This window comes from Perca fluviatilis, chromosome 7 (genome assembly GCF_010015445.1).
Source record: "Perca fluviatilis chromosome 7, GENO_Pfluv_1.0, whole genome shotgun sequence".
In the NCBI taxonomy this organism is placed as follows: domain Eukaryota; kingdom Metazoa; phylum Chordata; class Actinopteri; order Perciformes; family Percidae; genus Perca; species Perca fluviatilis.
The window spans coordinates 13,206,136-13,231,429 of record NC_053118.1 but is presented as its reverse complement, the minus strand read 5'-3'; the positions used below and the strand labels follow the sequence as shown (position 1 = coordinate 13,231,429).

General features: G+C 39.1%; 2 protein-coding genes across 3 annotated transcripts; one reads left to right on the top strand and one right to left on the bottom strand.

Moving 5' to 3' along the window:
* The first annotated feature begins 1,829 nt into the window (after window positions 1-1,829).
* Window positions 1,830-14,943, top strand: LOC120561731 (zymogen granule membrane protein 16-like). The gene is made up of 7 exons (XM_039804948.1): window positions 1,830-1,844; window positions 12,233-12,337; window positions 12,749-12,828; window positions 12,989-13,118; window positions 13,752-13,851; window positions 13,984-14,073; window positions 14,642-14,943. The coding sequence occupies exons 3-7, from the start codon at window positions 12,780-12,782 to the stop codon at window positions 14,786-14,788; spliced, it is 516 nt and encodes a 171-aa protein (XP_039660882.1). The 5' UTR covers window positions 1,830-1,844; window positions 12,233-12,337; window positions 12,749-12,779; the 3' UTR covers window positions 14,789-14,943.
* A 1,131-nt stretch (window positions 14,944-16,074) lies between these two features.
* Window positions 16,075-19,851, bottom strand: cmtm8b (CKLF-like MARVEL transmembrane domain containing 8b). 2 transcript variants are annotated; one of them, XM_039804903.1, is made up of 4 exons: window positions 19,666-19,851; window positions 17,897-18,052; window positions 17,606-17,725; window positions 16,075-16,663 (listed from the first exon to the last, which is right to left on the bottom strand). In XM_039804903.1, the coding sequence occupies exons 1-4, from the start codon at window positions 19,795-19,797 to the stop codon at window positions 16,580-16,582; spliced, it is 492 nt and encodes a 163-aa protein (XP_039660837.1). In that variant the 5' UTR covers window positions 19,798-19,851; the 3' UTR covers window positions 16,075-16,579. The 2 variants fall into 2 exon arrangements, with proteins under 2 accessions (XP_039660837.1, XP_039660838.1); XM_039804904.1 differs by having other exon boundaries at window positions 17,879-18,052; window positions 19,666-19,847.
* Between the last annotated feature and the right edge of the window lie 5,443 nt (window positions 19,852-25,294).

Genomic DNA, 25,294 nt, shown 5'->3' with positions numbered 1-25,294 from the left:
TCTTTCAGTAACAGCAAAATACTTAAAATGATTTAGTGAAACGATGTCCCTCTCCTTGGTGCTGTCTCCTATTCTAAATATATACTTGAAACTAGTAGCATAGAAAACAGTTCCTTTGCTGTTTGTGATGATGTTTAACTGATTAGTTTTTTGAGTATTTATTAAAACTATTAAACAATTGCGTAAGGGAAATAAGATAAATTGGTAAGGTAGTCAGAGTTGTGTTGATATATTTAGTGTTTTGTTTCATTTCATATAATTATTTATTAACTATTAGGCCTTTATTTTTCCTTGAGCCCCTGCCGCCCAAAATGTCTGTGCACGTCCCTTTTCTAAAAAGTATTTTACCAGCATTAAGCTTTATTGCTGAGGAAACTTTCTTCAAACCTACAGTACTACTGTACTATAGACCAGTCTTGTCAGCTGTACAACTTAGTGAGCCACCTGGAAAGCAAAAATCACTCACTTTTAACAGAGTTTGTCTAAATGATTAAATATTGTATTTAGTTTGTTGAATGCATCTTGTGCTGTTGGAGATATTACTGAATACTTACTCCTCTCAACAAGGGAGACATGGGAGGCAAATGGGTTGTAGAATTTGACTGTGATACAACATAGCCAACACCAAGCTTCAAATTCTACTGACTGCAGTTTACTGTAAAAGGACTGGATGTTGTAACAGCAGACTAGCCTGGAAATCCAGACCCAAATCCAAAAGATTAAGGGTCTGGCTATGAGTAATGAAAATGGCCCAACTCGAGGGGCGGCACCTAGCATGCATTTGAAAATCTCACTGCACGCAATTGGATAACACTACGACCAAATGTTTACTGACTGATTCCGGACTTCGGTGTCGCAGCGCTGTCGTCATCTGTTTAGCTCGCCTCTGGACCGCCTGTATCAGATACACCAATGTGATTGGTGCAGCTCGGCTACAAGGGAATAGTTAATGAGCATCATTGCTCATTGCCAGAGTGACTCGCTGAGCAAATTCAAATTGTGCTCTCGCGAGAACTCTGGATTTCCAGGGGTAACAACAGACACCAATGTCTGCTACACACGATCATTGCTTTTTCATCAACATGTTTAACGTTTACCTTTTGTGGTTTGGTTGAAGAGCTGTAGCTATTCTGAGATGCAGTGAAAACCAGAAAACAGAAAGTTTGTCTGTGGCTAATGTTTTTTCCAACTGTGGATGTAACATCGGTGTGAAAAGATGAGCGGAAGTAAAGGAAAGCAGGCTGCCTGGCAACAGTAGTAAACACATCCATAATAAACCCGCCGTACCGCAAAACATTACATTTATCTACTGTAATCATTAACGTGACTGTCGTTGATCTCCAAATCGAAATGACTGTCTGCCTGTAACACTGTTAAGAACACTCTTTTTTCTTAGCTTTGACAAAACGATCTCTCATGTTTTTACACACTCTCCAGCTAAATGTTTTTTTCTTTTCCCAGTGTGGTGGCTCTCTCTGAACACATTTAAAGTGCCTATATTATGCTCATTTTCAGGTTCATAATTGTATTTAGAGGTTGTACCAGAATAGGTTTACATGGTTTATATTTCAGAAAACAGCATATTTTTGTTGTACTGCACATTGCTGCAGCTCCTCTTTCCACCCTGTGTGTTCAGGTCTCTGTTCTAGCAACAGAGTGAGACTTCTCACTTCTGTACCATCTTTGGTGGGAGTCACACATGTGCAGTAGCTAGGTAAGGATCACATCAGCTAGCTATCTGTTTCTCCAACTTCAGTCAGTGCAAGGCAGGATTAGCTGGGAGAATTCTTCTAAACGAGGACGCACTTCCAACTTTGTGTGGAATACCTGCAGAACAGGGACATGTAAGTAGTTCTTTTGTAGATTATGGTGAACTCGTGTGTGTTGTAGCAGTGTTTTGCTATTGAGAACGAGGGGGCTAGCGGTTAGCCCGGCGTTTCGGCTTGTGACGTAGAAAGCCGTGCAGATTTTGAACAGTTCACCCGGAGACTGAAGGCAGGACACATTCAGAAAACAGTATCTCACTCAAAACAGCATGGATGTTTTTTTTCCAAGTTTGTATGCGTGTGGAAGCACCAGAAACACAAAATAACACCCCAAATACCAGAAATTTTCATAACATGGGCACTTTAAGGCCATTTGACACGCTGTGGTCTGTACATAAAGAATCATGCAGATGTCTGTAGAGGCGAAGCCGCTCGGCCAGTCTTCCCAGCTGACCATGCTGAACTGAAAGTGCAGCGCGCGGCAAGTTACAAAAATTCAGAGGTGCACGACAATTTGCGAATCCTTCGCGCTGCAAACGGCAGCTTTTGTGATGTCATTATATTCTACTAGTGGTAGTATTTCTACTACGATGCTATTACCTGAAGAAATCTAATATAATCGAGTAAATGATCTTCTGGTGGCCAAATATTTAATTCAGAGTATTGAAGACCACATTTACTTGCCATTGTTTGGGATCATTTGCAATTAGAGTAGCCCAGATTGTATTATGGCATTTTGATTCAAATGTATCAGATTTGTCAGCTAAACATTTATTCTGTGAACTCTACTCCAGCATAGTATAGCAAATTTAGGTTTCCGGATTAGTAATGCTGATGACCCCAAATTCTTACCCTACCTTAGGTAGTCTTGCTTGGTCAGACCTATCTCCACAGCGCTGTGGAGTATGGTCTGGCTACACCACACTTACATTCTAGAAAAGGAGAAAAAAATGCTTGTTTGCATTTCTTTAAACCAATCACAATCATCTTGGCTCCGCTTAGCTCCGTACGCAGCAACAGTCGATAAATTTAACTATTCACACAACACAGGAATAGCTGGATACATTGTTAAACTGTTGTCTTACCAGTGTATCAACGTATAGACTTCGTCCACAGCAATCCTTTCCAATTGTTTCCAAAACGTTGGCATTTGCAGAATGGCTCTCGATCTACCGTTGCCAACACATTATTCTGGTGAGCCGTATACGATAGAGACCTGGCCAGCAGCAATGTTATCATCCGTGTCATTATCTTACTCTGCGTAAGAAGCTTTTTCCACAACCATTGGGCAAACATGCTTGCAGCTAATGGTTAGATAGTAAATGCCGTAAACCTACAGTATCCTTTGTAAATCTTTGAAATCATTCAACAAAAGAACCAAGCAGGCCTGCCTTGTTGCATGATCTAACATTCAAATGTTGATGTTAAACCATGTCTCGCACTGTATTTATTATTTCCTTTCCTTTTACTTTCCCTAGGAAAATGTATAAGCTCTTCTGGTCTGCGTTCCGTAAATGGTTTTATCTGATTTTGCAGGGAATCGGACCCAGGGACAGGCATTACATGTAAGAATAACTATATACAAGTAGCCTTCTTCTCGCTGATGGTCTCTTTTTCTAATGCCGGTCATAAAATCATAAATATGTTGTTTTTGAGCCTGTGCTTTAATCATATTTTTAGAGTGACATGAACACATGTTGAACCCTGCGAGGCATTGATTTCCGACTATCCGAAAGTCCATAAGGGGTTATTGCTTAAGTCACAAAGAGTATGCATGTGTGTGTGTGTGTGTGTGTGTGTGTGTGTGTGTGTGTGTGTGTGTGTGTGTGTGTGTGTGTGTGTGTGTGTGTGCGCTGTGGGGGCATGTCTGCTTAGATTTTATCTGTAGTGTGTACAGTATTTATACACAAACTATGCAGTATATGTGGGTACACATTGCATGCAAGTCCACAGTGTACATGTCTAAATGCAATAAAACAGGAGTGAAACATTTTCAAAATCAATTTAGAAACCATGGCCAAGGCAGAGTTCACACAAAGGTTACAGGTGAAAGTGTATCAACTTGGGTGTCCTGCAAGATCAGTTTTACATGATAATTGTATTGTACAAATCTGTAATTTTAAGTATTATATTAGTTTAGTTCATTCTTCAATGTGATTATTGCAACAACAACAAAAACTAATGTTACTTGTCTGTGGCCCTTGCTTTCAAAGGCATTATTGTGCATTTAGTTGTGGAATGGAAATTGACTTCAATATTCCACTTATTCCACTTGTTGATATGAAGTACTGTATGTTAAAGTGTCTTTATTGTATTCACTCAATTCAGTTCAAAACATTTTCGCTTGTGCATAGTCATAGACTTTTGGCTCATGCCAACTGGGAAGTATTAGTGCTCAAAGCCAGATTAATGCAATTGTGTTTTGTTCAGGGTTTTTTGTCTGCATGCTGAGAAATCTCAGAGCTCGCAAAAACTGGTTTGGACCAGCTGCTAACCCTGTTATACAAGAAAATACACTTGCAATTCAAAGTGGTAGCATACAGGACATATATCATAAGAATTGTTAACCTACATCAACATATATGGCATCAATATTCTTTCTCTCTGAATTATGTTTAATTTTCGTTTCTTTCTCTCTCAACCACTTACAACCACCCAGAGGTAAACTGCTTACCTATCACTTTGTTCCCAGAGACATTCAACTTTTAATGCCATTTATTGACACTCTGATGCAACGTTGTATAGCAGCATGTAGTAAAGGACAGATTCAGGCCTGACGGCGGTGTAATAGCTCCGACTCTGCTATGTCAACCAGGGTTAATCGTTGAAGTTTTTGAGAGAGTGGGGTTTCCAGTGACCCACTTTCAGAACGAAATGCATTGTGGTACACAGAGACACAATACCACAACAGAGCACTTCTTGACATGTTCAGGAAGAAGCCACTTCCTCTGCCACTGGGGGCCTTGATTCACAGGAAATTTGAGTGGGTAAGTGGTAAAAGGAGAGTTTAAGGAAATTTCTTACTACATCCTGCTGTACTTTCCGTTGTAGAATTAAATCTGAACCTGTTATCATGTCGGCTATTGAGGAGGAGAGGGGGGGGGCAAGGTGGATATTCATGCCATGGGACCTTTAAGATTCCATGCCAAATCATATTACTTGTTTTTATTATGATGGGGATCAAAGATCATCTTAACAATGGACTAAATTTACCAAGAAGCCGTTCTTGTAATCTGATTTTTAGCCACGCTTGCTCTATAGATGACAGTCGGTCAGTCCACCACTGTAAAATTTCATTCTCAACTGGATGGATTCCCATGAAGTTTTGTACAAACACTCGTGGTGCCCAGAGGATAAATTGTTATAACTTTGGCAACCCGTTTTTATCTAGCTCCACCATCAGTTTAAAATGTTAATATCAACATCCTAGAATGTGAGCTATGAGCATCACTTCTGCTTCATTTAGCTCAAACCATCGCTATAAAACTGCCCTCTCCTGAAAAAAAGTCAGATTAACAGTCAGTGTACAGTGTTATATGAATAAATATGTCAACATAATATATAACTTTTAAGATAAAGTACAGATGAAACACTCTTTGTCTGATTTAGTCACCCAATGAAGCAGAGATGAAACAATCAGTACAATAATAACGCAAAAAGAAAGTGGATTATGTTTATTTTTGGAGGGATTAGTAGCTGCCTAGTAGGGTGGGTGTGTTTTCTGTAATGTGTTTGGAAAAAGAGTAGGAGGAGAGGTAAATCAGACAATCCTCCTCCTCAATATGCAGGTTAGAATGACATTTTTACCCTGACACATACGTACTGTATTTGAAGAAACTTTGTAAATTAATCATCACGGTTTGGGTCTCTGTGTGTGGGTGGGACCCATACCCTCTAACTCATTTTTTCCGTCTCACAGATGAAAAAATGTCCCTAACACACAAAGAAGATGGGAACAACGGGGGAGCTAGAGAGAGCTTGGCTCCCCTTAATAAGATATGGGCTCCCCTGAAAAAGTGATTTGTGAAATTGTGGTGGGTCTCCAAAAATATTGACAATGTGTCATTTTATTGTGCAATTTCAGTTTTGTGTAATGTGATCATGGTGGATTATTATGTGTAAAATTGCAAGAAGAAGCTGAAGAAGTAATCTCTAGCTGAAGATGGTGTTGGTAACAGCTCGTCAGAGGTCGGTCACGATCCTAACCCCTCATGCTCCTCTCTCCCGTTAAATTGGAAGAGCCGATATACATGGCTGTTTGTTAAAGGTTCCATGACATGCTGCTCTTTGGATGCTTTTATATAGACTTTAGTGGTCCCCTAATACTGTATCTGAAATTCAGCCTTGGTGCAGAATTACAGCCACTAGAGCCAGTCCTACAATGAGCTTTCCTTAGGATGTGTCATTTCTGTGTCTGGAGCTATTGAGGAGGAGGGGGCAAGGTGGAGGGTGTGGGTGTGGCCTTGACCAACTGCCACTTTGCTCGTTTGAAAGCCATGATGTCTCTCTCTCATGGGTGGGCCAAATTCTCAGGCAAAGCAGAGAAAGGGGAGGTAACCTTGCTCCTTATGACCTCATAAGGAGAAGATTCCAGATCGGCCCATCTGAGCTTTCATTTTCTCAAAGGCAGAGCAGGATACCCAGGGCTCGGTTTACACCTATCACCATTTCTAGCCACTGGGGGACCATAGGCAGGCTGGGGGAACTCATATTAATGTTAAAAAACCTCATAAAGTGATTTTCATGCCATGGGACCTTTAAGGATGGAAGCTTGGGGTGCATCGCTTAGGCCTAATTGAACGGAGGAATTATGGTATTCTTCGGTAGCCTGGGTAACTTTAACCGTTGTTCATGTGAAATCTCAAAGACAGCCCGATGCTTTGTTGTGTATGTGGGTGGCTGTTTGCTGTTTGACCTATCAATTCCTGTTGATAAAGTATAATAGGGTAAATCCTGTATAGTGCATACACTTGTAGCTGTTATGTATCTTTGTATACAGCTTGTCAGTATGGTCACATCATTGCTGATCTAGTCAGAAGTATTCTTGCATTGCAAAGTACAAGATGGGCCATCCCATCTTTTCAGTAGTAAACTCTATATTCCAGCGCTCTAAGGCGCTGCACATGGGTCTGTTTCTATGACAACAGCATTAAGGTTAGCTAGGTAAGCCCAAGGCAGGGAGTGAGCAGACGGGATGGCAAGTGACGGTGATGCCCAAAGCTTTCCACGGGGTAGCAGCAGCGCCCTGAGTACAGACCACAGTTTAGTTTTTCGTTTATTTTTCTTTGGACTCAAAGTTGACCGGTCTTCTATCTCTGTCTGTTGTTCCGCCATTGTGAGTCAGCAGTAATGAAATGTAGGTGCCCGACCCAATTAACATACCAATTCTTTGCATCTTTCCTTGTCGGAAGTTCTCAATTTGCGAGTATAATTGAACGCAGCTTAACCGGCACTGTCAAGCTCCATCTTGGCAGATGGGAAGAGACCAACCCCTGCTGATGTAAAAAGTGTCACTAACCCTGCGTGCACATTAGAATGTAGTGCAAGAACTTGATATCATGTAAACCACTCCACTGCAGCAAAACATGAGCAACTAGTCAGGAACAATAGCAACCAATACTGAGGATGTGACAAACTACAAGGTAAGCCTGCTCTCTACTGTAGTATATAGTGTATCCTGCATGGCTCATTGATGGACCAACAGCTGTGCATGCAGTCAACTGTTCTTCAGAAGCTCAATGACGGCATCTACTGGAGAGAAGCAAAAGATGAAAAACCCTGATCAGTAATCATGGTATTATGGACAATACCTATTATCTTACTAATCAAATGTAAAACTCTTATGTAGTTGTATTTTAAGTGTTCCCCTTGAGATCATTTTTGGTTTTAAATTATTTTTGTTTTTCTCTTTTAATTCATATTTTTAGTTTGAACTGTCTGCGAGTTTGTTAAATGTATTATGAAACAAATCTAATCTCAGAAAGGAAGGGGGGAGGGAGGGGAGGGAGGGGAGGTGCTTCTCTGTTTGGATTCTTTGTCTCTTTTTCTCCCACTCTTCCAGTCATGTGGGTAAAGGTGTGGTTATCACATAATGGCCCCACAGTGTTAATAAGGTCTAAGATGTTGTAGCTTTACTTCTTCAGGTTTGTAGTTCAGGATGGGAAATGTCTTTACGTAAAACTGATAACAAGCAGGCACACGCACACACGCACACACACACACACACACACACACACACACACACACACACACACACACACACACACACACACACACACACACTCTAACGTACTTGACAGCCTCTGACAGCTGAACAATGGACCTTTTTCACAGCAGACATTTTGACTTGTCATATGGCTTAATTCCATCAAGTGTCCCAGTAAGCTATTTCAGTGAGTCAGCATGCACAGTACCAGGGCCTCTCCTAAATGGAATGCAGCCATCATTAAGGGTTTTGAATACACCTCTGCTTTTCCTACTATGACATGTCAACATATCTGCCGTGAAAAAGGTCTACAGTAGTCGTAATGGTCTGTGAGTTTGAAACTGCACCAGGAAAATAAAAACATCACTTTGAGTTCAGCAACATTGTTTCCGACACACTTATGCGAGAGATAGTCTGTTGCATTTGTGGTTCACTGACATAAACCAGTTTGTAAACTCCATCTCTCTTTACTGTTATCTGTGTCTCATAATTTACTACCTCATTACGCTATTTCAAATGAGTATAGTTGTTACATAAGTGTGTCTGTGCTTTTTAAACCTGTGTAACATTATTTTTCATACAGTTTGGGTGACTGAAATAGAGTTCAAAGTTCATTCCTGACCCGGGAAAAGTAGATGGCAAGTCAATTTCACCTCAAGTTCCATTGTAAGTAGCTGTTCTGGAGCTTTCGAAAACAATCTTTATTAGCAGATAACGTTTACCCAGATGTCATGGAAATGTAAATGTTCAGGATCCAATTACTTCTGAACACTTTAAGGACTTCTCATTCATGTTGCCATAAAGTTGAGTTTTGAAGTGCTTTCCTGACCTTGAAGCATGCAGCTAAAGATCATGTGATATGATTGAAAGCTTAAGAACAGCTAAATGGACTAAATGGAGGTGTTTTGTCAACACATCTTTTACATCCATGCTTTTCACCATTAGGTTTTGTAGTCACCCGCAAAGAGTTTTGAATTTTAAATCAAAAACATAACTTACCAAATGTACCATCAGCCACTTTTCAATCTCAGTGTCAATCTACTTTTGCTTTTATTAGTTTTGTTTATGAAATTGCACTCAAATATTACCATTTACAAATAAAAAGAAAGAAAGTAAGTAAGTTATTGTGTCCTACGTGGCTCTCAGTTTAACAGGCTACATCAAGTATCAAGTATCACAGGCAAAGAAATGTCTTATCTTGAAAAAACTACTGTAAATGGTAATGTGCAACATAATTTTTACACTCAGTTACAACAACTAACTACTGTTACGATTAGGGAAATGGCAGACCCAAAAATGCAGAGACAACAGGGCAGTGGTGAGCTTGAGGATTTAATAAAATAAAAAGCGATACAACAAAAGGAGTCCTGAAGAAAGCAGGCAAAAATTGTATCAAAAACCACTGAGGAACCAAAAGACCAGGCATCCAAAAAGAAACTGGCACACCGAGACAAAGGGAGTAGACTTACACACACATAATGATCTGACAACAGACAAAGACGACACAGAGACTAAATTCACAAGGTAACAAGGGACAGGTGACACGAGGGCTCAGGGACAGGTGACACACATCAGGGTGGGGCAGACAATCACAAAGGCGGGAAAAAACACACAAGGCAGGAAGTAAACCAAGACATGACACATGAGAAGAACCTTTATAAATTAAACATGAAACTGAAGCATAAAACATACAAACGCAACAGAGAACACAAGGGACAGTAAACAACAAGGAAACAGGGAATGAATTAACACAATAAAACAGGGAAAACTATAACAGAAAATCACAACCATGACAACTACTGCCTTGATTGTTGTTTATAAATTTGTTTTCTTCTTATTATTACTATTACTATAATTATTATAAGTAGTATTACTAGTACAACTACTAGTAGTAGTAGTAGTAGTAGTAGTAGTAGTAGTAGTAGTAGCATTGTCTTTTTATTGTATGGTAAAGTCCAAAAACAGGAAGTTTTGTTGTTGAGAAGAGTGTGACTACGTGTAAGAAAGGCTAAAACCAGTCAAAACAATGCGCTGTAGAACTTTCCACTCATGTTCAGGGCATCATTCCCTCATCTCTGAGCAATAGGTTCAGTCAGAGGAACTTTAAACTTAGTCAATTCCATTATTTGCTAATTAATTCCTGGTTTGACAAACATTCAAATTAATTTCAAAACATGTGTCACACATGCATGTAAGTGAATAACCATTTGATAAAAAAAATTCTGACAGAAACTTAACCAATTATTTCACATCACGGGCTTGCACAGAAAGAGGACAACATTTTGACATTTCAACCATTGACCTTATATTTTAAATGCAGTGAACAAGATATTATATATATATATATAAAAATCTACGTATATCTGTGACACACTGTGGTTTAGATCCAGGAGAGGAAGTGGTATACAGTATTTGGTTCTGTTGCCTTTATATATATAAATAAATAAATAAATAAATAATATATATATATATATTTTTATTTTTTTTTTTTTAAATTGTATTTATTAAATTACAATTTTTTTCCAAGAAATGATGGCTTATAAATCAGCATCCAGAAGAAAAGATGTGTTGACAAAACACTTCAAGGTCTATTTAGTAGCTGTTTGTGTTTGTTATGTGCAGATAGAGTAGCCTAGCCCTATACTCAGATTCTAGTCAGAATGTGACCTTGAATGTTGTGGGCGGGGCTAAGTTCGGCTGGCATCCAGGCTAAGAGTAGCCCACTTTACAGTAAGAACTTCTCTTCCATGCTGTCTCCAAGGTCAGGAATGAATTTTGAAACTCAACTTTATGTCAACATGAATTAGAAGTCCTTAAGGTGCTCAGAAGTAATTGAAATTTGAACATTTACATTTCCATGACAACTGAGTAAACGCTTTCTGCTAATAAAGATTGTTCTCTAAAGCTCCTGAACAGAAAATCTGTCTACAGTTACAGTAATCAGCTGCTCATTGTATGCACCATATCAGCACTTTTGCTACCCCTCCCTGTGACATTTGAGGATTGAGGGTCGAGAACGACAAGGAGGAAGGGGGCCCAGGAAGGTTTACGATCTCCGGCCCCAGGCTCAGGTACCCCTCACTGAGGCCATGGAGGACGCCTGTGACCAAGTCGACGCCCCAGCTTTGCAAGGATGGATTCGACATTCAAGACGGTTGTCTTGCCAATGAGGATATCGCCTCTGATGTTGATGAAATTCTCTGGCCAGATCCAGCTAGGTGAAGAGATACTATCTAGTATTTTCTGTACTTTTTCAGTTCATTGTTTTGTTTGTTGTTGTTGTTTTTGTGATACCGTAGTTTGCTGAGCTAACAGTGTTATGCACACTACTGTAGTAGCATGAAAACTACTACATGTTGACTGATTTGGGTATATGGAGAGAAATAAATTATATTTTCCTCAGTCTGCAGCATTGGTCTTGTGTATTGTTTGGTGAACTTATTATAAATTTGCACTTTCTCTGTGTACTTCATTTACAGTACTCTAATCACTGAGAAGTAGAATTGCTAAAAGTGTTTTAGGTTAGCAACAGCAGTGTGCATCTGGTTCAAACATAATTAAATCAAATGAAACGTGTGTGTTTCATATGGTAACAAAATACCATTTTTTATAAATTAGTGTATAGAGTGTTTCATTTTGCAAAGGGTCTGAGGTGTTCTGCTAATTGGGTGTGTGGTTGTGCTAATTGTGTGTAGTGTTTTGAAAAAGACAGTCCCTGTTTTCAAAATTGTGCTTAAGCAATTGAAAAAAACTGTAACTATGTATTCTCTTCCATTCTCGCAACACTGCATATTTCCTCTTTTTGCTACTTTAATGGTTTTATTTGCATCTTACTGTCATTACGTATTTCAAATATGCTTGATTTTCTTTATTATTTTAGTGCTTTTGTTATCGATAACCTATCCTTCACTTTCACTGTTTTATAAAGTGCAGTTGGTTCTAATTTGTGTGTGGCTTGGGGGGTAGAGGAGCTTACATGGGTTTCTGATATCCTGTATAAATCGTTTAAGCTCTTTGGGCATAATGCTTGAAAAGTGCTATATAAATAAAAATTATGATTATTATTATTATTATCTCACTTGAACTTAATGAGGCAGTACATTTTAAAACAGATAAAAGTAAACAGAGATGGAGTTTAAAATTGGCTTAGGTCAGTAGAGTGTGTATGTGTGTGTGTGTGTGTGTGTGTGTGTGTGTGTGTGTGTGTGTGTGTGTGTGTGTGTGTGTGTGTGTGTGTGTGTGTGTGTGTGTGTGTGTGCAGGGTGAGGGAGGAGGGTATACTGTTTATAAAGTGCCAGTTTCACAGTGTCAGCTCATCCTGCAGGACTTAAGCTGGTTTCAGGAGATCTACACTGCAGCTGCATCGGTGGGTCTTAATTCTCTTCTCAATTTACCGATTGTATTAGTGTCTTTCTGTGGTTACAGCCACTAGTTGTTTAAATTCTACAGATTTTTATAATCATTTGCACTGGCTTTAGGTCATTTGCACTGGCTTTAGGTCATGTACTTAAGATCTATTGTAGATAGTGCTTAGAAAGAAACTTGGTAGATGAATTTGTGAGCTAATGAATTCAGATCAAAGTTCTGTCCCTCCTTCAACCTGAGTCGAGGTCTATTTAGCCAGTATAACTGAAAACACCTGTGTGGGAGTTCAGAGGCTTTAAAAACAAATGCCAGATTGGTTTCGTGTCTAAAAGTATGTTAATAATTATTTTATGATGATGATGATTATGATGATGATGATGATGATGTTTGATGAATGGGTTTCTGATTCCAGCGTTGTGCTCTGAACCCCTTCATACACCACAATGTTTTGTCTCCTGTTCTTTGCTGTGTTCTGCGCCAGCTGCCTGGCTGGTAAGATTTTTTTTCTCCATCTGTTTAGTCCTTTTTATACCAATTTTATACTTTTAACACAAACATGTAGCTTCTCAATGGTCAAGTCAAGTTGAATCAATACGCAGTAGCTTCCTCTTGTTCATCATCATCACATAAAAACTTAGTTTGACCTCTCCAGCTCCGACGGGTCACAAGTCCTTCTCTCCTGATGTTGGACCTGGTACTGGCACTGCCTTCGCCACAGGAGGAGGAAACCAAATGATCACAGCCATCAGGGTCTGGGAGAGAAGCGGCGCTTACATCTGTGGGTCAGTATTTTGTCTGAAGGGAGGGTGGTCTGAAGTGTTTTGGAAGAGCAGACATGGGTAATTATTCCAGATTTATCTTTGATCCCGGAGCCAGAGCCTGTAACCAGTGCATTTAGTCACTGACAGGGGTAATAAGTGTTCAGTTAGTAGCTCCTTGTTCAAAAACAAGGTGGCTGGAACATTTGACAAATAAACTGTTGTATGTTAGCTATTTTATCGTATGTGTAATTTGGGAGATACTGTGAAAATGATTCACAAGTTTATAATGGTAAACCATTTTGAAATCATTATGCACCTTACATTTCTCTGATTAAATGAGCTGTACCAATTCAATGCTTTTATATAATTTGGAATGGTATTTTTTTTTTTTCATTAGATCCAAGGGAGGGTCCATTGCAAGTATAATAAAGCTGGGGAGGGCCTTGTTTTTTTAAAGAGTGAACCAAGAGGTTCAGCTACCCTTCAAAGCCCAACAATTAGCTTTCCATGCATTTGCTCCATTGTCTACTTGTTCTTGCAGTAATTATTACAACATCCAGCTACTGTGCATTATGACTGTACGTAATGTTTTCTAACTGATCAATCTTCTCATTAAGTGCCCTCATGTCCTCTTATAAATATTTGTCCTTGTAGTATCCAGCTGCGCTTAGCTTTCATTTGGGCTGAAAGGGTCGGTCTCGAAGTTGGAATTACGCAACAGCTGGATCTGTTTGATGGAGAGAGCATTGTTCAGGTCAGAGATTTAATTGATACAAAATTATTAGTCTGCTATAAATATCCATCTATCATTATATAAAATGTTTACTCATCTAGGACTAACCACATGTACCAACTGTGTTAATGTGCTCACCCTGTCATGTTTCAGATCTCTGGCAAATTCAACAGCGACTACATCTATCAGCTGACATTTGTGACCTCCAGAGGGCGTTTTCTGACGGTCGGCCAGCCATTAACGGTAATTACCTTTTTCATTTTCTTTTTGTGACAATTATTCAGTGTCCCCTGTGACTGTTATACCATTACATGGCATTATATTCACTCATGCATTCATTTAAAGGCCTAATATGGAGAGATGGATTGATTATGTCATTCCAATAAAGCAAATTGAAATTGGGAGAGAAACTGGGAGAGAGAGAGAGAGAGAGAGAGAGAGAGAGAGAGAGAGAGGCAGTGGTGGAGCGAGCTAAAGAATGAATGAAAAGAGGCAGCGCTGATAAAGCAGTGAATCAGAGGAATAAAATGCTATTTTCTAAACGTTTGACAAGGGTTATGTTTTAAGAAACAAATAGACACACAGTGATTGTCTGTCAATCGACTAATTGATTAATCGACTAATCGCTTCTGCTGTACTTGTTTAAACTGTTGGATGCTTTAATGTTTATTAAAATGGACTGTTTGATTAACAAAAAAACATATTTTAGAAGCTCTTCATATGTTTTGTGTGTAAAAACTTATACTTTGTAAAGTAACTAAAGCTGTCATAAAAATGTAGTTATAAAGTAACTTGTGATGCTGTTTTACAGAACTCCTTCAACTTGTACCCCACCTACCCGGATGAAGAGCTCAGATTGCTGAGTGGCCGCTTCAATGGCGCAGGGATTACTTCACTGGCAGCTCACTGGGGAGAATTTGATAGCAACATCTCTTACATACAAGGATTACAAGGATGAACAACTGAGTAACTGATAAATCATAGAATAATGATTAATAATCATAAACTGTGAATGATCAACCTAAATGTTTTCATTAAGAAATTATTAAATTAACACACATGATTTAACAAGTATAGACAATACTTTTGTAATGTATCAAATGAAGGGGCTTAAATTAAAAGCATTTTGCACATCTGCAGCATTGAAGGAAACAAAGCAGTGACTTATTGCACTAAATGCAATCAATACTACATGTTTTTGAAGAATACTAACTGTACATATTACAAGATTATACAAATGCAAATGACAATTTGATTTGATTTTGTGATAATGGTTGTAGAAATGTTCAATCTGAGCCATAGTAAATTCTGTTGCATGCAACATCCTCTTTCGTATTTCATATTAAATATGTGTGTGACTTTTTTCCTCTCGTGACCTTTTTGGCTATCATGCAAAATTAACAAACAAACAAAATAAAAGCAACCTCGGTGGTAGGCCAGTCGCGTTTTGGTGGGATTCAGTGACAGCCAATGCTAATGCTGTTCAAGGTGCTGAACCAGCTGAGTTTTCCAATGATTATGTGGACGCAGCTCTGTCCACATAATCATTGGAAAACTCATCACGGGCAAAGCCTGTGATACATTATCAAAGATAAAGAGCTATTTATGAATCAAATAGTCTGACTCCCACTTTGTTGTTCACTTTTATTTCCGATTATCAATAAAATTTTGTGGCAGAGGTAAGTGTTAATTTGTTTGATCTTTTAAGTTATGTAGTACCTTAAAATAAATAACTCAAAGGCCCTGAACTCTAAGGCAGTGTATAGACTAGTCTATATCCACAACGTTCCTCCTCCCGGATTGTTCCGGTGCTGCCAGAAATTTCGCTGGATGTCCCTCTTTTCCTTTTCCTTAAGCTTTCTTTGTGTTGTAATTATAAACTGCGGTGGATTTCTGAGGACTATGGTTAACTGCTCCTCAGATCTCTGCAGGGTAAATCCAGACAGCTAGCTAGACTATCTGTCCAATCTGAGTTTTCTGTTGCACGACTAAAACAACTTTTGAACGTACACATGTTCCACCAAAACAAGTTCCTTCCCGAGGCTATTTTGCAGCAGCGCCGGGGCTCCCTCCGGTGCTTAGTGCCGCCCAAGACAATTGTGATTGGTTTAAAGAAATGCCAACAAACCAGAGCACATTTTTCTCCCATCCCGGAATGCTGTGTGGACTAGCCAGACCCTCCTCCGCAGTGCTGTGAAAGAAGGTCTGGCAATGCCAGACTATTGTAAGAATAACAACAGAATGTACAAATGACAATGTGATTTTTTATTTCTGCATAATTTTAATGGTTGTAGAAATGTTCAATCTGAACCATATTAAATACTGCTGATGCGACAAGGTACGAGTTTGACTTTTTTTTTCTCAAGACCTTGTGGCTATTGTACAAAATTAATAAAACAACTTTCGTTCTTATTTGTGTGTCCTGTTTTTTCCAACACCAGGGACCAACTTCATTGAGATTTACATGAAACAAAAAGTTACTGGGTGCAGGACTGTAGACGGCTGACTGCTCATTCATGTGTGTGACGCTACAGTACAGTACAACCTCCAACATGCTGAAAATATTTTTTGCCTGTACATTTGAACTCAGATTCCACTGTTTTGTGGACTGACTTGTGATCATATTAACAGTTTCCTTACAAGTTTAAATTTGACTTTAGCCTTGTCCTGCTCCGAAGTTAGATCTCCATCACGCCCATTCCTCAGAGAAAGTGTGAACATTGTTGTCTTCAAACAGCAAGTAATGAGACTATTGTTCTTGTGTGGTTTTCCAGGCCCAGTAGCTCAGGTAACTGCTTCCTGCATAGCACAGTGTGGTCAGAAATGCAAAGAACTGAGAAGCGTGAAAGGTGGAGAAAAGTTATGGGAAAATAGAGAGGGACAGGAAGACAAAGAGGAGTTGACTAAAAAGCATAATTCACTCTAAACTGAAAAAATCCTTCAATATCTACTCAGGCCAAGTTATTGAACTACTGCAATGTTGTTTTATATATATATATATATATATATATATATACCAATACCATAAGCCAGTGGTTCCCAACCTTTTTTCCTTGGCGCCCCCCCTACTAATAATACTTTTTTGATACAGAGGAGTTATCAGCACTGTTAAGTTTCTCCTCCATGTTTCATTCATAAAATAGTGATGCCTTGGCGGCAGGAAAGACGAGGATACAACAAAATATATAGTTTTCATAAAGACTTTTGTATACATTATATATTCTAGTGTATTATCATAATTTGTTTAACATGTGCAAATATATATATATATTTTTCTTCCTCAACCTCAAACCAGATAAAGACTTGCGCCCCCCCTGTGATCTTTGCCGCCCCCCCTGGGGGTGCCCGGACCCCAGGTTGGGAACCACTGCCATAAGCTATAAGCAGCTCTGCTGCTTCAATGGTAATTTTTTTTTTTTTTTATAAAAGACAAATGTCTCCTGTGTGTGCCTCTACAAGTTTAAGTTTATTCAGTTTTAAAAAATATGAGAATAAGCTTTGTGTATTTGTAAATATTTGTAAAATGTGGACTTCTCAGGTCATTATTCTCACAAAACAATACTGAAGACAATACCAAATCCTAGATTACACTACACATGTGTTTGTTATATATTCCTCATTTTCTGTTTTTTTAAAACCCAACAGAAGCAGACTACACTTCAGTTGTTTTTCTGATGTTGGGCTGTTTTTGTGTAATGTGAATACAAACGTCAGTGATGTTTTTGACATACATATACTATACTGTAACAGATCAAATTGAAAGGAGTGTTCTTACTGTAGATGCTGCCCAGCAGTTGTAGTTGTGTCGCCCCCTAACGGCCTGGTTGACTGAGTGAGCGTCTACTGCTGCTGTCACCAGATACACAGCTGCAGCACTACAGTTCAAACACAGCGACTAGAAGGAGGGAGACACAAACAGATAAATAGAGGAAACCGATAATTGAGACAAAGCTGTGTGTGTGTGTGTGTGTGTGTGTGTGTGTGTGTGTGTGTGTGTGTGTGTGTGTGTGTGTGTGTGTGTGTGTGTGTGTGTGTGTGTGTGTGTTACCAGTGTAGTCCAGGGCACCTGTGGTATCCTGTTGTGGGTCCCAGTGAGGTAGATTAAAAACAGGCAAACTGTCAGAACCCAACACAAGATGGAAACAAACATCACCCAGCAGAGAGCAGACAGATGAAAATACTCTGTGCCCCCTACCAGAATCCACACCAACATACCAAAAACCTACAGGAGAGGAGAGGAGAGGAGAGGAGAGAAAAAAAAAAGAGAGAGAGAGGAGAGGAGAGGAGAAGAGAGACATATTCATCTCATCACCTTCTTTCTACTGACATAATACATTTAGGTCAAAGCTTCAAACCCCTCATTTATTTCACCAGATAAATCTTTTGAAGCCATGAAAACGAGATGGATATGGGACATGAAATGTAGCATTTGGAGGAAGTCGATGGGCAACTTTGCCAATAGAAAATTGAAATAAATCAGACTTGGATGAAGGTACTAGGACAGCACTCCAATTGATCATTTTTATATTGCCTCACAAAAGCAATAAAAAAAATGATTAATTGGAGTGCTGTCCTAGTACCTTCATTCCTTAATGTCCACATTTAGTATCCAGCACCCAGCCTTCAAAGTTTTCTAAGTTTCTATGTAAGTTGAGCACGTACAGTCCTTTTTTATTTTTTTTTATAAAGCAAATTTACCATAACAACAAGTAGTGTTTCATGGCTCTTTTCTATGTAAAAGCCTACTGTGCCATTCATTTGTTGTTCCATGCATCATTTCTAAATTCCAAACACCCAACATGCCCCATACTCACTCAACATGTTGTGGTGAGTAACTAAATCTCGTTCCTGCCAACACTTTTCTAAACCCACCCTTCCTGTCTCCTGGAGAAAAAAAAGTCTTCCTGTTGGATGTTTGGCTTCACAGGAAGTAAACATTTTCGTGTGTGAAACATGACTAACGAGGGTTGGTTACTTTTCGAAAAAAAATCTTTTATAAGTTATCAATTTAACATCACGATCTGCCTAGTTACTGACGTGTTTTAGTGCACCTGTCGCATTCATTTCACCCAAAAGCCAGAATTTGCAGTGTAAATGTATTTTCAGAATGTCATTGAATGTTTTTTTTCAATCAATCAGTATCTAATGATTTGAAGTTATATATATAATAGATTGTATGATGGCAGAATATGTTTGTATAATTCCCTGAATAAACAGCTTTAAAGTGTGTCTGCAATTATATTTTAACTTTTGTTTTGTTAAACTTGTAGTCATTTGCAGCTTCTGCATGGCAGCCAGCCAGACTGTATTTACAGAAAGGCTGTCCTGACTCTTTCCCTCAGCTGATTTGGAAAGGAAGAGACACAATAAGGGAAGGGGAGGAGGAAGAGTTGATTTGCTTGGTATGTTTTGGGTTAACTTCCTATTTTCTTAGAAACATTGTTCTAAGGTTTTCTAGTTTTTCTGTAACTCTATTAAATACAATCAAGGGAATACAACAAAAACCCATTTATGCTATTATTACTCTCGTGAATTTCAGACCCATTTTATAGGAAAAAAAAGTAATTAATGCATCTATTTGTGTGTGTGTGTGTGTGTGTGTGTGTGTGGGTGAGAGAGAGAGAGAGAGAGAGAGAGAGAGAGAGAGAGAGACATACTTTTGTAATGTCTCTCATAAACATCAAACTTATTGCCACTTCCTGACAATGACTGTTCAATATATAATCAGTTGTTCCAACTTATTCTCATATGATCTGTTGCGATTGTGACATTTGTGAGAGAACTGCTGAGCAGTCTTCAAACACTGAACATCTTAAAATCCATATTCAGACTTACTATCTCAGCCAGGAGGAGTATTCCTTTGGCAGTTGTGGTGAAGTGCTGGTCGAAGGCCAAGGTGGAGGTGGAGATGTTGCATTCTGGTACTGAGGGACTCCTGCGGCTCGACACCACAGCTGCTCTCTCCATGGTGCACTGATGCACACAGTCTGTGCGCTCTCAGTCGGGTTGTCGCTGTGGCAGAGGAAGTTGTGTTCCTCTCCCGGAATCCACCAAGGACAACCCTCTATGAAGAGTTTAATTACAAATACTGTATATCAGCTCACATATATTAACAACAATTGCATAAGCAAACATTTGAGTTGTGTCCTGTCTTATTTACCTTAATAAAAAATGTTTTTCTTCTGTTGGGTATAAAAAAAAAAAGTGTACGAAGTAAGTATTGCTCTGTCGCTGCTTTTGTATTATTCTTGAACTGACAGAGGTGACAATAAATAGGAGAGAAATTGAGATGACAGTCCCTTCAGAGGGATTCACAGCTCAAGGCATGAAGAGGAGCGCTGTGTGAAATCTACCTCAGCATAATGCCCGTTCTGCTACTGATGATAAATGATGCTGATAGGCAAGAGGAGTGTGTGTGAGGGAACAAAGAAGCGCTACTAAGACTTTTGCATGTTTTAGCCCCCTAACAACAATTATTAATTATTTAAGTTTATATGCTACATTCCAGGCTGCCATTGCAATACCCATGAAAATCAATTTGCAGTCTTGCTTGAGTTATGTAATGCACCACAAAGAACAATTTATTTTTGTGGTGCACTTAAGAAAGCTCTATCTAAAAGGTAGAGGTCTGCTAAAACACAGTGTCATCATTAAAAAAGAAACCCAGAAGAGAAACAGGAACAGACAAAAGGTAATTTGACTTATAATCAGGGGTGGAAGTAGTTATATAACCTACAGTCTATGGGTGGAAGCAACAAATTATATGTAGTTACTGTAACGTTGTTGTTTATTGTTGAAAGTAAATAAGACAAATCAGCAGCTGCAGCAGATAAGAAGCTTATGGTCTGTCTGTCTGCCTGTCTGCCTGTACAACAATGCAATATAACGAAGAATTACGTTTAAGGGTTAAGGTTAACATTAGTATAGCTCGGCATAGTTTGAAAAAAAGAAGAAGGTTGCAACACTGATTTAATGCACCACCCAGCGAGTACGCTAAGTGACCCAAATCAAACACACCTATGACGTTGACCCATGTGACCAAAAGGTGCATGCTAGATGAGGCTGACATGCTAAATGCTAACATGCTCACGGTGGATCACCCCAGCGGTGACTTATGCGTTGACTGAGGAACTTTTACCTTCACTGAGGTGTGTGAGGACGATCATTTCTGTCACAGTTTGATTGAGAATGCACGAGTAGAGAAGAAGAAACCTGTAGCAGGTTGAGGAGGACTATTGTAACTCTGTCTAGTGAATGGTCGACGTTACTAGGCAACCTAGTGTTGTGTGCATGTGTGCACTGCAGGTTGCGAGTCAGAGAGTCAGAGGGTGGATGGTGAAGCATCCTTGAAGACAGCAGGGAACATTATCTATTCCCCCTGAACATTGTCCCCCTCATACCTGCATTACCATTACCAATAATGTGACTTTGACACAAAAATAATGGCAACAACTATACACTGTTATGCGTTATGTAGGCTATCTAAAGTTTTAATTTGCAAAGTCATCAGTTGGAAAATTAATTTAAAGATCACCTCTGTGTTATTGACATGTGGTCTGCATTGAACCATAATTTGTCCAATATGCTTATTCCATAAAGAGATTTTTTTTAAAGTTGCATCTACTGTAGTCCTTTCACCTATTACCTAATTACCATATCCAGAGTCTATGAATATGCAAATATTGTTCCTTTCAGATGCAACTTCACTGAAAAAGTCTATTCTCACTATGTGCACTGGCGGGTTCAAGTTTCCACATCACACTTATGGTGCGTTCTTTTTGTCTTGTAATCGCGACTAGTAGCTCGAGCGTGACGTCACATCCGTGTCGAAAAACGAATAACCGCGGGTTGTTGCATTCTTTTTGTCACACAATACTACGAGTCGGAGAAAAGATGGATTTTTGTAACATTTTTAGTAACATTTAGGATTCTATTCACCCAGTTATTGACATATTACTAGGTTTGGGCATCGAGAACCGATTCCTAATCGGAATCGTTTCAAAAATTACGATTCCATCGGAATCGTTTCTGTATTGGAATCGTTTTGGAATCGTTTGGAGGATTTGGTTTCAAATCCGATCATCACTTCCCAATTTAACATGTGCAAGTTTTGGTTTCCGTAGTGGCCAGGTGCTTGTTGTGTTGCAGCCATGGAGCACAGTAAGCGGCGCTCTAGTGTGGCTTTATTTTACGTTGAAAAGGCTGTAAAACTGCAAACCACCATTGAATCAAAATAAAACTTTCCTCTTATTTGTGAAAATAGGCATGTGACCCGTTTCAACTCCACCCCTCAAAGAATCGGAATCGAGAATCGATAAGAACCGGAATCGAAAGGAAGAATCGGAATTGGAATCAGAATCGTTAATATCCAAACGATGCCCGACCCTACATATTACACACATATATTTCACAGTTTGATACATGAAAATTACGTTTTGATTAACGTTAACGTTAGGCTTCTGCTCTGCTTTCTGCTCAAGACTCGGCTTAAAGCCATTGTTGTCATATAGCAACCGAGCGTCTCTAGCCAATTTCAGCTGCACAAATTACAAAATAACTAATCAGGCGGTATTTAACTCCTAATAAGACTGTAGCGACATGCCTATAGGTAGCAGTATACAGCGCTATGTGTACGACTTCTTCATTTGGTTACAACAAAGACAAAAGTGCTTAAAATTGTAGAAAACCACAATGTTTACTACGTGTGATGCACGACGTAGCCATCTTTGAAAGTGAGCTCGGGGTCCTCTGAGTTCAGACGACTTGACGAGTCGTAAATATGACCTCGGGGGCGTTCTTTTTGCAACTTCCGGAAAACGACTCGTAAAACGACTTCGGTGGACAAAAAGAACGCACCATTAGTTGCATATGGGACCATGATTGGCTCCAAACTACTTGTGATGTCACAATATCCAGGTGGTAAGTACACGTGTGTTAAAGTGGACTCAAAGATGAGCAAAGACAAACTTTACCCCTTTGGCAGATGAATGTGAAAACAGTTAAGCTTAACATCCGATAAAGTAACAAAACACATTTTTGAGTGGAGGGGGACTCTAAGGAGGAAATCATGCTAAAACTGTTTTGCTGCATTAAGTAATTTCTGACCACTAAGTGAGAAGAAATATTTTTGGCCTAAAAAAAACTGTATTCAATCAAAAGTGTGTGCCTGTGCTGCAGTACAGTTATAAAGGCAGTTGGTAGCTTTGAGCACTAGGGGGCAGTAGTTACACATGGGCAAACAGCAAACCTCTCTTTAGAGGAAAAAAACAGAGTACATGGACAAAAGATGCAAGGTTGAGGCCAATAAGACACACTGGGCGGGTTACCTGTCGCCACTGTGGGCGTGTTAATTATTGTTTTCATTCATTTTATTCTTAATTTCTGCTGCTAATAAGGAGAGGCCAACACTACAGTCATTATAGCATGGCTGATTCAACTGATTATTGTGATGCTTACTCCCTACAGAAGTAGGTGTGCATCAGGCCTGCCAGAAACTTGGATGAGTGAATGCTTCATTTTGCTGTGGCTAATGCATGGACATTTATAACTGTGCTGACGGTGGTGTTTTTTCCACATAACAGAAAACAGTAGAAAAGATAAGAATATGGAATAGAAGTATACATTTATAAACTAAAAGTAACATTTATTTTACATTTGAAATGAATCAGTGCGGTTATACGTTCCTCGGCTCTGGCAGCAGTTCTAGATGCAACTCTAGAACTGTTCAGAAGTGACAAACAACTAGGTGGTTATGTTAATTCAGCATTATAGCAGATGTTTGATGAACAAACAAATAGACCAATAACCATCACATTATAGTAAGATGCTTTGTGATGTTCTGCTGCAGTCAAAAGCCTGGGCCGTGCATTATCTGACTGGGTATTTTACATAATTTATCTTATGCTACTCGATGGACTAATTCTGTCCTGCTGAGCACATTCTGCTCCGTGCAGCAATATATCCACTGCAGCAATCTATACTCTCCATTACTCTCTCTCTCTCTCTCTCTCTCTCTCTCTCTATCTCTCTCTCTCCCTCTCTCTCTCTCTATCTCTCTCTCTCTCTCTCTCTCTCTCTCTCTCTACCTATCTGTCTATCTATCTATCTCTCCATTTACTCAACCAACAGGCCAGCCTTTCTTGTCTTCCTTGTGCTGGCCAGTGGCTACACATGTAGCCAATACAATAAAAAAGAATTGTCGATTTCTGTTTATGGGAATGGCAGCTTGCACCCAGAGACATTAGTCTTTCTTTGAGGCCAATAGATTTTCTATATGAGTTGTCTAACAGCTAATTATCACAGCAGGACAGGGGTCATTTCACTTTCATTCTATTAATTAAAAGAGAAACACAATCTCAATGTCATTTTACTAATGTCAAAGCACATTCTTAATTATTTTGTGACAGACTGAACGTGACCACCTTCAGAAAGTTTTAAGTTTTAACCGTTTAGGAATTCCCTTTGTCAGTCTCTGAACATTTTAGTCACATGTTGTGTTTGTTAGGTTGATTGTAGATGTAGTTTCTTAATATACTCAATGAAAAGGTTTGGTTTTATAGAAAATCTTCATTTGTTGTAAATTTTTGGGTGGATCGTGTAGTAGACCATCAGTCATATATAGTATTTTTTAATACAGTGTTTTGGTCATGAAGTCCTGGATGTATTTGCTCTTCTACTCTGCAGAATGAATGGGGAGCAATTATCATATTTGTTTTGGGTGTCCAGTGAGTTTTCTTAGTAAGTTTTAGGTGTGCTTTGCAAAATGTGCTGCCAACACAGTATCTGTACTGAAGATAACCGCTCTCTCTCTTCAGCCGTACACATGGGGAAACCTCGATTGATGACATGGTCAATTGGAATTGCTCTAAAGCTATTTGAGAGCTTTCTCTGTCATTAAATACATCTCCATCTTCCTCCTATAGTACCCCTTTCCTTCTCCACAGTCTGTAAAGCGTCATAACTCTTCTTTTTACATCCCTAATCACCTGGTGCCGTTATTTGTCCCCAGAGTAGCCTTCATAACAACTTGATAAGATTTCAGTTTTTTTAATAATCACTTTTGGCATGGGCTCAGATGAACTGCAATGAAGAACTGGGTACATGACGTTAAAATTCATGTAGAGATCTTTTCCAAAAATTACCCTAAGCTTTGATATTTATTAGATGCTAAAGGAACATGTACAGTAGAGCAAAAACATGTACCGATGAATTGGAGGAAAACCATTTAATCCCCAAAAAATCCTCTCATCACATGAACATACAGGTATTAGTGGGATGGATCAAATCAATGAATATCTGGTGGATGTAGCCAGCATGGTGTAGCCTCACATATAGTCCTAATCTTAATTAGTAGTAAAACTGCAGGCTTTTCCACTCATCAATAACCCAGTGTCTCCTGTAGTAGCCGCTTTTCTTAGATTCTCCAAAGAAATTATTATGCTCTATTGTCTCGGCGGCTCAATTA

Coding starts and splice junctions, on each gene's coding strand:
- LOC120561731 (XM_039804948.1), top strand. CDS start 12,780: ATGTTTTGTCTCCTGTTCTTTGCTGTGTTCTGCGCCAGCTGCCTGGCT. Junction 13,852..13,983: donor ATGGAGAGAGCATTGTTCAG/GTCAGAGATTTA, acceptor GTCATGTTTCAG/ATCTCTGGCAAATTCAACAG. Junction 14,074..14,641: donor CGGTCGGCCAGCCATTAACG/GTAATTACCTTT, acceptor GCTGTTTTACAG/AACTCCTTCAACTTGTACCC.
- cmtm8b (XM_039804904.1), bottom strand. CDS start 19,797: ATGGAGAGAGCAGCTGTGGTGTCGAGCCGCAGGAGTCCCTCAGTACCA. Junction 17,726..17,878: donor AGGTGCCCTGGACTACACTG/GTAACACACACA, acceptor CCCTCCTTCTAG/TCGCTGTGTTTGAACTGTAG. Junction 16,664..17,605: donor ACTGCTGGGCAGCATCTACA/GTAAGAACACTC, acceptor CACGCTTCTCAG/TTCTTTGCATTTCTGACCAC.